Source organism: Ranitomeya imitator, chromosome 9 (genome assembly GCF_032444005.1).
Source record: "Ranitomeya imitator isolate aRanImi1 chromosome 9, aRanImi1.pri, whole genome shotgun sequence".
Taxonomy (NCBI): Eukaryota; Metazoa; Chordata; class Amphibia; order Anura; family Dendrobatidae; genus Ranitomeya; species Ranitomeya imitator.
Genome location: NC_091290.1, coordinates 45,291,350 through 45,303,635, shown reverse-complemented (window position 1 = coordinate 45,303,635; position 12,286 = coordinate 45,291,350). Strand labels below are relative to the sequence as shown.

The 12,286-nt window shown below is 45.2% G+C and overlaps 1 protein-coding gene and 1 long non-coding RNA gene across 2 annotated transcripts in view; one reads left to right on the top strand and one right to left on the bottom strand.

Moving 5' to 3' along the window:
* Window positions 1–11,171, bottom strand: part of LOC138649403 (uncharacterized) — a 32,632-nt gene extending 21,461 nt beyond the window's left edge. Inside the window, exon 1 of the long non-coding RNA XR_011315305.1 lies at window positions 11,137–11,171. This is a non-coding gene — a long non-coding RNA (uncharacterized lncRNA). The remainder of the gene's footprint in view (window positions 1–11,136) is intronic.
* SLC25A22 (solute carrier family 25 member 22) overlaps window positions 1–12,286 on the top strand; it is a 96,536-nt gene that overhangs the window by 40,625 nt on the left and 43,625 nt on the right. Inside the window, exons 2-3 of the mRNA XM_069739768.1 lie at window positions 7,534–7,634; window positions 10,429–10,554. Of these exons, the coding sequence (XP_069595869.1) occupies window positions 7,615–7,634; window positions 10,429–10,554 (146 nt within the window). The 5' untranslated portion in view covers window positions 7,534–7,614. The remainder of the gene's footprint in view (window positions 1–7,533; window positions 7,635–10,428; window positions 10,555–12,286) is intronic.

The following is a 12,286-nucleotide window of genomic DNA, read 5'->3' as shown; positions in this document are numbered from 1 at the left end:
GAGGTTCATTGTTCGGTGTTGGCTGGTCATCCTGGAATCTTTGGTACCAGAGATTTAGTGGCTAGATCCTTTTGGTGGCCGTCTCTGTCGCGGGATGTGCGTTCTTTTGTGCAGTCCTGTGGGATTTGTGCTCGGGCTAAGCCCTGCTGTTCTCGTGCCAGTGGGTTGCTTTTGCCCTTGCCGGTCCCGAAGAGGCCTTGGACACATATCTCTATGGATTTTATTTCGGATCTCCCCGTCTCTCAAAAAATGTCGGTCATTTGGGTGGTTTGTGATCGCTTCTCTAAGATGATCCATTTGGTACCCTTGTCTAAATTACCTTCCTCCTCTGATTTGGTGCCATTGTTCTTCCAGCATGTGGTTCGTTTACATGGCATTCCAGAGAACATCGTTTCTGACAGAGGTTCCCAGTTTGTTTCGAGGTTTTGGCGAGCTTTTTGTGCTAGGATGGGCATTGATTTGTCTTTTTCCTCGGCTTTCCATCCTCAGACTAATGGCCAGACCGAACGAACCAATCAGACCTTGGAAACATATCTGAGATGCTTTGTTTCTGCTGATCAGGATGATTGGGTGTCCTTCTTGCCTTTGGCTGAGTTCGCCCTTAATAATCGGGCCAGCTCGGCTACCTTGGTTTCGCCGTTTTTCTGCAACTCTGGGTTCCATCCTCGTTTCTCTTCAGGGCAGGCTGAGTCTTCGGACTGTCCTGGTGTGGATATGGTGGTGGACAGGTTACAGCAGATTTGGGCTCATGTAGTGGACAATTTGACCTTGTCCCAGGAGAAGGCTCAACGTTTCGCTAATCGCAGACGCTGTGTGGGTCCCCGACTTCGTGTTGGGGATTTGGTTTGGTTGTCATCTCGTCATATTCCTATGAAGGTTTCCTCTCCTAAGTTTAAGCCTCGTTTCATTGGTCCGTATAGGATTTCTGAGGTTCTTAATCCTGTGTCTTTTCGTTTGACCCTTCCAGATTATTTTTCCATCCATAACGTATTCCATAGGTCATTGTTGCGGAGATACGTGGCACCTATGGTTCCATCTGTTGATCCTCCTGCCCCGGTTTTGGTGGAGGGGGAGTTGGAGTATATTGTGAAGAAGATTTTGGATTCTCGTGTTTCGAGACGGAAACTCCAGTATCTGGTTAATTGGAAGGCTTATGGTCAGGAAGATAATTCCTGGGTCTTTGCCTCTGATGTCCATGCTGCCGATCTTGTTCGTGCCTTTCATGTGGCTCATCCTGGTCGGCCTGGGGGCTCTGGTGAGGGTTCGGTGACCCCTCCTCAAGGGGGGGGGTACTGTTGTGAATTCTGTGGCAGAGCTCCCTCCTGTGGTCACAAGTGGTACTGCGGCTTCTGAGTTTCCTTCCTCAGGTGATGTGGTGAAGTCGTTAGGTGCTGCTCTATTTAACTCCACCTAGTGCTTTGCTCCTGGCCTCCAGTCAATGTTCTAGTATTGGTCTTGCTTCCTCCTGGATCGTTCCTGTGGCCTGTCTGCTCAGCATAAGCTAAGTTCTGCTTGTGTTTATTTTGTTGCTATACTTTCTGTCCAGCTTGCTTTTTGGGTTTCTTGCTTGCTGGAAGCTCTGAGACGCAGAGGGAGCACCTCCGTACTGTTAGTCGGTGCGGAGGGTCTTTTTGCCCCTCTGCGTGGTTGTTTGTAGGTTTTTGTGTTGACCGCAAAGCTATCTTTCCTATCCTCGATCTATTCAGTAAGTCGGGCCTCACTTTGCTAAATCTATTTCATCTCTGTGTTTGTATTTTCATCTTACTCACAGTCATTATATGTGGGGGGCTGCCTTTTCCTTTGGGGAATTTCTCTGAGGCAAGGTAGGCTTATTTTTCTTCCTTCAGGGCTAGCTAGTTTCTCAGGCTGTGCCCGAGGCGCCTAGGTCTGGTCAGGAGCGCTCCACGGCTACCTTTAGTGTGGTATGATAGGATTAGGGATTGCGGTCAGCAGAGTTTTCACGTCTCAGAGCTCGTCCTATGTTTTGTGGGTTTTGTCAGGTCACTTGTGTGCTCTGAACTTCAAGGTCCATTGTGGTTCTGAACTACCTAATCATAACAACAGACATAGATTTCCAATCTAATACTGGGTTATGGACTTGTAGCCATGGCAACCCCAACACGACCACATCATGCAAATTATGCAACACCAGAAAGCGAATATCCTCCTGGTGCGCAGGAGCCATGCACATGGTCAGCTGGGTACAATACTGAGGCTTATTCTTGGCCAAAGGCGTAGCATCAATTCCTCTCAATGGAATAAGACACTGCAAGGGCTCCAAGACAAACCCACAGCGCCTAGCAAACTCCAAGTCCATCAAATTCAGGGCAGCGCCCGAATCCACAAATGCCATGACAGTATAGGAAGACAAAGAGCAGATCAAAGTAACGGACAAAAGAAATTTCGACTGTACCGTACCAATGGTGGCAGACTTAGCGAACCGCTTTGTGCGCTTAGGACAATCGGAGATAGCATGAGTGGAATCACCACAGTAAAAACACAGCCCATTCCGACGTCTGTGTTCTTGCCTTTCAGCTCTGGTCAAAGTCCTATCGCACTGCATAGGCTCAGGTTTATGCTCAGATAATACCTCCAAATGGTGCACAGATTTACGCTCACGCAAGCGTCGACCGATCTGAATGGCCAAAGACATAGACTCATTCAGGCCAGCCGGCATAGGAAATCCCACCATGACATCCTTAAGGGCTTCAGAGAGACCCTTTCTGAACATAGCTGCCAGCGCACATTCATTCCATTGAGTGAGCACGGACCACTTTCTAAACTTCTGACAATAAATCTCAATCTCATCCTGACCCTGACACAAAGCCAGCAATTTTTTCTCTGCCTGATCCACTGAATTAGGCTCATCGTACAGCAATCCGAGCGCCAGGAAAAACGCATCAATATTACATAATGCAGGATCTCCTGGCACAAGGGAAAATGCCCAGTCTTGAGGGTCGCCACGTAATAAAGAAATAATGATTTTAACTTGTTGAACTGGGTCACCAGAGGAGCGAGGTTTCAAAGCCAGAAACAGTTTGCAATTATTTTTGAAACTCAGAAATTTAGCTCTATCTCCAGAAAACAAATCAGGAATAGGAATTCTTGGTTCTAAACTAGAATTCTGAGCCACAAAGTCTTGAATATTTTGTACTCTTGCAGTGAGATGATCCACACATGAAGACAGACCTTTGATGTCCATCACTACACCTGTGTCCTGAACTACCCAAATATCTAGGGGAAAAAAAAAGGCAAAACACAGTGCAAAGAAAAAAAAATGGTCTCAGAACTTCTTTTTTCCCTCTATTGAGATGCATTAGTACTTTGGGCCTCCAGTACTGTTATGATTAGGTAATTCAGAACCACAATGGATCTGGTGGTTAAGAGCACACAAGTGACCTGATAGTTACAAATAAAATAGGACAAGCTCTGAGACGTGGGAACTCTGCTGACCGCAATCCCTAATCCTATCATACCACACTAGAGGTAGCCGTGGATTGCGCCTAACGCTCCCTATGCAACTCGGCACAGCCTGAGAAACTAGCTAGCCCTGAAGACAGAAAAATAAGCCTACCTTGCCTCAGAGAAATTCCCCAAAGGAAAAGGCAGCCCCCCACAAATAATGACTGTGAGTAAGATGAAAATACAAACACAGAGATGAAATAGATTTAGCAAAGTGAGGCCCGACTCACTGAATAGACCGAGGATAGAAAGAGAGCTTTGCGGTCAACACAAAAACCTACAAACAACCACGCAGAGGGGCAAAAAGACCCTCCGCACCGACTAACGGTACGGAGGTGCTCCCTCTGCGTCTCAGAGCTTCCAGCAAGCAAAGAAAAACCAAAACAGCAAGCTGGACAAAAAATATAACAACAAAAGTAACACAAGCAGAACTTAGCTTATGCTGGGCAGAGAGACCACAGGAACGATCCAGGAGAAAGCAAGACCAATACTGGAACATTGACTGGAGGCCAGGATCAAAGCACTAGGTGGAGTTAAATAGAGCAGCACCTAACGACTTAACCTCATCACCTGAGGAAGGAAACTCAGAAGCCGCAGTACCACTCACATCCACCAACGGAAGCCCATAGAGAGAATCAGCCGAAGTACCACTTGTGACCAGAGGAGGGAGCTTGACCACAGAATTCACAACATACACTGCAGCAATCCAAGTGAGATTTGTTATACTGCAGCTGAACTTGTGTAACCAAAAATGCAACTTTATCACTCCTTAGCACAGAATAGGACTAGGAATGTATGAATTTTCTATCTGCAGGGCTGCCACCAGTAATTTCAGGGTCCCATACTGGCAACATTTTCGGACCCCTTTGAGACTCAGCCCAGGCTCCACCCCAGCCCCGCCTCTACCTCTCAAGCTTTCCACAGTCCCCCCGCCCACTCTTGGAAAAACTCCACTTCTGAACCACGTACTCACCAATCACACATTAACAGTTCCCATCACCAGATCACATACATAGCCAGCAGCTTTTGATTTGGCAAAAGATTTTTTAAGTCGCCACCATGACAAGGTAGACTCTTTTGGCTGGGCCCTACTCTACTCTATCTTATTAAACATTTGTTAAAATATCCAATACTCTTTTTAGGTGTATTTTTTTTTTTCTTTAAGGGAATGAGTAACATACACTTTTTAAAATGATCAATAATACCACATACAAGGGACAAAAACCGTCACACTATGGCTGGACCACATGTTACCACTACATAATGACCGAATACTACCACATACAGGGAAAAAATACCGCCTCACCATGACCAGACCACATGTTACCACCCCATAGTGACTGAACACTACAATACTGATCATTAATTACAAAAACACATTACTAATATAACGTCAAATGCCATTATGCACAGGAGCTCTGTACATAGTATACAGTGTATAGTGTCAGTGTACAGGTAACACACTGACTCACCAGTGACATTATATACAGGAGAATTATCAAATATTAATAGTAAAACCGCACCCTATAATGGCAACGTCTCTATGGACAGCAGAGTGCACGTCCTCACCAGGGGATCCATCCCAGTAGATAAATTCAGAGGCATATGAAGAGAAGGACAGCACCACAGCAATTGTGAAAAAACAGCTCCCGTATTTATTCTGCCATCTGCAACGTTTAGGTCCACGGACCGAAACGTTGCAGATGGCAGAATAAATACGGGAGCTGTTTTTTCACAATTGCTGTGGTGCTATTATATACAGGAGATCTGTATATAGTGTAGAGCTAATACAGGGATCACCCATGCCATTATACACAGGTGCTCTGTATATAGTGTCAATGTACAGGTAATACAGTGGTCACCAGTTACATTATACACAGGAACTCCGTATATAGTGTCAGTGTACAGGTAATATGGTGATCACTCATGGCATTATACACAGGAGCTCTGTAGTCTTATTGTACAGGTAATACAGTAATCACCAGTGACATTATCCACAGTAGCTCTGTATATAGTCTCAGTGTACAGGTAATACAGTGATCACTGGTGACAAACACTGCAGCTCTGTAAATAGTCTTAGTGTACAGGTAATACAGTAATCACCAGAGACATTATCCACAGGACCTCTGTATATAGTGTATAGTGTACAGGTAATGCAGTGATCACTAGTGACATTATACACTCGAGCTCTGTATATAGTGTCAGTGTACAGGTAATACATGATCACTGGTGAAATTATACACAGGAGCTCTGTATATAGTGTCCATGTACAGGTAATACAGTGATCACCAGTGACATCATACACAGGAGCTCTGTATATAGTCTCGGTGTACAGGTAATACAGTGATCACCGGTGACATTATACACAGTAGCTCTGTATATAGTGTCAGTGTACAGGTAAGGCCGGTTTCACATGTCAGTGGCTCCGGTACGTGAGGTGACAGTTTCCTCACGTACCGGAGCTACTGACACACGTAGACACATTAAAATCAATGCATCTGTGCAGAAGTCATTGATTTTTTGCGGACCGTGTCTCTGTGTGCCAAACACGGAGACATGTCAGTGTTCGTGGGAGCGCACGGATTACACGGACCCATTAAAGTCAATGGGTCCGTGTAAAACACGTACCGCACACGGACGTTGTCCGTGTGCAGTCCGTGTGCCGTGCAGGAGACAGCGCTACAGTAAGCGCTGTCCCCCCCACTGGTGCTGAAGCCGCCATTGATAGCTTCTCTGCAGCAGCATTTGCTGTAGAGAAGGTATGAATATTCCTTTTTTTTTTAAGTTTCTCGTGTTTAAAATAAAGCTCCATGTCCCCATCCCCCTCCCACCCCTTTGCGCCCCCCCGCTGTTCTTAAAATACTCACCCGGCTCGCTCCCTCGCTGGCGCTGCTTCCTGTCCTGGCCGCACCTTCTACTGTATGAGCGGTCACGTGGGGCTGCCGATTACAGTCATGAATATGCGGCTCCACCTCCCATAGGGGTGGAGCCGTATATTCATTACTGTAAATGAGCGGCTCCACGTGGAGCTTTATTTTAAACACGAGAAACTTAAAAAAAAAAGGAATATTCATATCTTCTCTACAGCAAACGCTGCTGCAGGGAAGATATCAATGGCGGCTTCAGCACCAGATGCTGGTGCGTGTGGTACCCAGCACGGTGCGTGTGGTACCCAGTGGGCACACGGGCGGCACACGTGTGCTGCACGTGTGCCACACTGATGTGCCACAGAAATGCACGGGCACACAGACACGATTTTTCCGGTACCGGAATTATCTGGACGTGTGGGACTGCCCTAATACAGTGATCACCAGTGACATTATACACAGGAGCTCTGTATATAGTATTTGCTATACCCCATCCATCACTCTAAATCCATTTATATTTGGTCTCCCCACCTCAGTGTTAATTCATAATCATTTTCTAGTCATATCTAGTAGGTGTGATAATATTATTAGCAGAGTTTACTAAAGTGGCTTCTGCTTGAAAAGCTGTGTTTCCAAAAGCAGCTTCTGCTTCAAAACTCCTCCAAAAGCTCTCCCAAAAAAACTAATTTTCCTACAGCAGCTTCTGCTTGAAAAACTCCTCCAAAAGCTCCCCTAAAAAGCAGAGTTTCCCAAAGCAGCCTCTGCTTGAAAAACTCCTATAAAAAAAGTTCCCTCAAAGAAGCAGAGTTTTCTAACGCGGCTTCTGCTTGGAAAACTCCTCCAAAGGCTCCCCCCAAAAAGCAGAGTTTCCTAAAGCGGCTTCTGCTTGAAAAACTAAACAAAGGGTCTCCGAAAAAAAGCAGAGTTTTCTAAACTGGCTTCTGCTTGGAAAACTTCCCATTTTTGAAAACCTTAAAAAAACTCGGTGTGAACATGGCCTAATTCTGCAGGCAGCCCCGTGCACAGTCATTACTGGTAGTTTGCAACGACTATTTTTCAGAGCAGAATGGGTTAAGTATTCTATATATGATGTGAAAGGAGGGATTTTCCAGCTCTTGAGTAAAGTCTTCAGGTTAGCTCACTGAAAATAGTGAGATTATCTTCGGTTTATATGAATGAACAGCTTGTCTTTTGTCTTTTATAGGTGCTGACAGACCTGAGAGACCATAGCCATTGCCGACACAGGACGGACCCTGAGCTTTTATCTGGGATAGGTTCCTATTAAATGGCTGATAAACAAATCAGGTAACCAAAAAAGAAGCAATTGAATGTTCTAATCAGATTGCATAATGTGGTTTTGATGGATGATGTATTATAAGGTTCCCACGATGAGTTTTTGGTGAGTTTTTTACTCTGGTTATTTTCAAATAAATAGAAGTAATCTATTTTACTAATGGGTGCAGAAAATCTGCAACGTCAAAAATTCGCCAAAAACTCATCATGAGAACGTAGCCTTAGTGCAGACTTGTAATGAGCGCAGTCTGATGATGGAAGTGTTGCTGTGTCCGTGCCGGGGAACTTCTTGTGTGGTGCGCTCAGTGCTTACATGAAATGGGCATTCTCAATAGAATAATTATTTATTCTCATACCTGGGCTGGTGCCAGGAGCAGGATCTCAGAATGAACAGTCCAATATATTGTACTGCAATATAAAGGACTATATAGAACCCCAGCCTGACTCTTTTCAGTTTAGCAACTCCTGAACAGCTTTGGATAATTTTCCTACACTGTAATCTGGATTAATGGTATTCACCTTTCTTTGATAATATCTTAAGGTCCATAGTTCAGAGTCCTGACTCCTAATGCTACAATCAGAAATGGTCGATGACCTGTAAAGGAAAACTTTATGGTTTGTGCATATGTCCCTATCAGTGCAACTAGTAGGATCTTTCCACAGCAGATAATTCACAGCAAAGCAGCAGTGTGAAAAAAGCGGTAAATTTCAATGTGGAAATACTGCAAATTGATTTGGTGCAGATTCCACCCTCTGACTTGCAAAGCTGTAAATCATCAGCCATTGATGGATCTTATCTGCAGTGTGTGGATGACATTTCTTAGGCTATGTTGCCACAATCAGTTTTTGGTGATTTTTTTTTTTACTCTGCTTATTTTTGAAAAAATGCATCTATTTTACCTAATGGGTGCGGAAAATCTGCAACATCTAAAAGTCACCAAAAAGCTTATCGTAGGACCCAAGCATTGAAATCATATCCATATTTTGCACGTAGACCTACGGTGTATCTGTCCTGCGAGGACTTATCCTTAAGGGTATGTGCACACGTATTTTTTAGCTCTACGGATTTTTCCGCAGTGGATTTCATACATCCGCAGGTAAAAGGCACTGCGTTTTACCTGCGGATTTACTGCGGAATTACCACCTGCGGTTTTACAACTGCGGATTCCTATTGAGGAACAGGTGTAAACCGCTGCGGAATCCGCACAAAGAATTGACATGCTGCGGAATGTAACCCGCAGCGTTTCCACGCGTTTTTTTCCCGCAGCATGGGCACGGCGGATTGTGTTTTCCATAGGTTTACATTGTACTGTAAACGACATGGAAAGCTGCTGCGGATCTGCAGCAAAATCCTCAACGTGTGCACATAGCCTTAAGGAGTGTTCTCAAGTTTAAAAAAGTTATCCCCTATCCACAGGTTAGGGGATAAGTTTCCGATAGCTGGGGATCCGACTGCCGTTGTCCCCATCCATCCTGAGAACCAGGGCTCTGAAGACATCCCCGGCTGAATGGGGAAGAAGTCGATCATGCATACTACCACTCCATTCATCTTTAATGGGAGCGGTGGAGATTGCCGAGCACCGCGCTCTTCTGATCTTTGCCCCTTCTATTAGAATGGCGTGCACATGATCAATTTCTTCTCCATTCAGCCAGAGATCTCTTCAGAGCCCCTGTACTCAGGGATGGCGGGGGCCACGGCAGTCATTTCCCCAGCAATCGGAAAAGTATCCCATATTCTTCGAATACAAGATAACTTTTAAGCTTCAGAACCCCCCCGTTAGGCGGCCAGACACATTAGACTAAGGGCGCAGTCAGGCGGCCGTATAAAATGGACCAAGTTTGGAACGTAGTGCACGGACTGGCTGGCGGCTCTCCCTACCAGAGTGTGACAGGTTCATGTATTTCTATGCAGCTGTCATGCTCGGGTCAGGAGAGCCGCCGGCCAGTCCGTGCATTGCGTTCCGATCTCAGTCTGATTTATACGATCATCTTACTGGAGCTTAATACTGACTAAACCCATATCTTGGGCTGGACCAGCTGTTTATCTAATTTAATATACAGTAGTAGGTAATTCACAGGTGTCAAGGAAAAAAGGATCAGGCATGTTGAATTTCTACATGCTCAATCATTTATTCTCAGCAGCTTATTATCCTCCACTTATTGAGAACACATCCACTATGGAAGGTGTATGGCCAGCCTAGAGGGGTTTTCTAGCTTTACAAATGTTAATGCCATTGGCTTACTGTAGTTAAAAATAATAAAACCCGTTACAGCTGCACCCATCGTTCCCTACTCCGGCACCGTCAGCTCTGACATTACTACTCCAGCGTACAGTACATTTTGCTGCAGCCACCAGCAGCGATGCCCATGTAGACAGCTGCTGAGCCCAGTGATTGGCTGCAGTGGTCACATATGCTCTAGTCATGGCATAAGCACTGCAGATTGTCAACAAAGACTATGTGCAGCATGGAGGAGCCGCTGCTCATTATCACGGTCTGTGTCGTCTGCGCGCTCTGCACAGTGTCTTCTTAACACCGTTCTCACATAATACTGACAACCATAGAAATCAGGATTCGGGATCTGGTGTCAGATGGGAAGAGTTTTAGGAAATATCAGGGAATGTTTCTCCGCTCCCTTCCAGATCTTTGGGTCTCCATCTATAGAAATGCTTCAATCTGCTAAAGCTAGTATCACCGCGTGCTGAGAATATCTGGAATATGACGTGGATAGTCAGTGCTGTCAGGAGTGTAATACAAAGGTGCAATCACTAATACTTCATATTTCTTCATATTTCTTCTGTTTGCAGTTTGCCTGCCAAGCTAATAAATGGAGGAATCGCAGGACTAATTGGCGTCACTTGCGTCTTTCCTATTGACCTAGCGAAGACCCGACTACAAAATCAGCAAAATGGCCAAAGAATGTACACAAGCATGTAAGTGGGCGGCCGGTCATCATGGTGCGGCCGCAACCAGGACCTGATATGAATGTCGCTGCTTCCCTCAATCTGACGTTGTTTTTCTTTTGCTCAGCGCCGTTGCGTTCCTGAGATATCGCCCCCTCTCTTTCTGGTATGTAAATCTAGACTTGGGAGTCAAAGGGGCGTGGGTCTAATTTCCTCAATGTGAGAGTCTTCATGAGGATCACGCCCCCTTGGCTATCAAGACTAGATTTACATACAAGGAAGAGAGGTAAGGAATAGGATCAGGATACCCCCGCCAGAAACACAGTGCCAGATTCAGGAGAACAGTGATATTTACACCAAGTAAAATATTACATATCTATGGCACGTGTATATAATACATATTATACTTATCCATTATTACCAGTTGTCCTTCTATTAATGTTCTGACAAGGTTATGAAGTCTCGCAGCCCTTCTATCACCACTGTACCATCCAGATGCCACATGTGGGCATTAATTCCCCAGACTGATCCTGTGATTATTGATCCTGACAGTATTAGAAATCCCAATGCACAAGGAGAGAATGAATGTCCCTATATGAGGTGCTGACTGACCTCCATTGTGTCCTTGAATGTTAGAAGGAGAAGTCATATGATGCTGAAACCACACAAAGCAAACATCCGATGCTGAGTCTGCAGGAAACATGATAACGAGGCCGAGAATCCAGCCTGATCATTGAGCAAATTACACAGTTACTTAGAGCAAAACGAGAACGAATCCTTCAATCTTCATTGTTATAGCAAACGTATTTCTGGACAAATGTAAACAGGCACCCAATACAACAGCGCGGAGGATGAGGACACAGTGGTCCTTAACCAACAAGTATTGATTTGATTAACACCAGTATAATTGATGCCTATGGCACAATATAGAGAATAAATAACAGGTGGGAGGACCGCAAGTTATTGTACCATAGAATACAGCCATTCCGCTATTCAGAATATCAACACAATCACACACTAATGTTTTATTATTGCAAATCAACAAATATTATGGTCAGGGATGTCTTGGTCCTAATACCTTAACCTGAGGTGCGTCACTGTGACTATTAGGCCCGTTACCGCAGCCTCTCTGTCACTCTCTAGGCAATACGAGCAGTCATACAGACTCTAATGGAGGCCTATGATCCCACATCATCAGGCCGCAAGTCCATTATCAATGAGTGACTTTGCACACCCATCACTCTGGCTGTCTTCGGCCCCTGAAGCACGGACCTGGTCCCCTTTGTACTGTACTCCTATACCGGGTGTAACAGCTAACATGAGCGTCCTTCTTCAACGGCCTGGTCGTCTCTCTCAGCACTGGCTCTCCTCACTCTGCCCGAATCTCTTAAGTCTGGTCTCTCGTCTCGGCTTCCAGCTACCCAGCTTCTGGTCACTCGATTCTTCACTTGGGTCTGGTCACTCGATTTTTCACTTGGGTCTGGTCACTCGATTCTTCACTTGGGTCTCGTCACTCGACTCTTCACTCGACTCTTCACTCGAGACTGGTCACTCGACTCTTCACTCAGGGCTAGTCACTTAATATGGTGGACATAAGTGTCGGGATCACACTCAGTCGGAGCAGCCTTTGGAAGTGGGGAATCACCAGAAATAATACACAAGACACGTCTTGTATAGTGTATCACTGGGAAGTCTCTGAAGCACGCCCGCCTTCAAAGTGCTATCCCTTCTTTATATAGTTGTTTCAGTAGGTTTAGTGGTT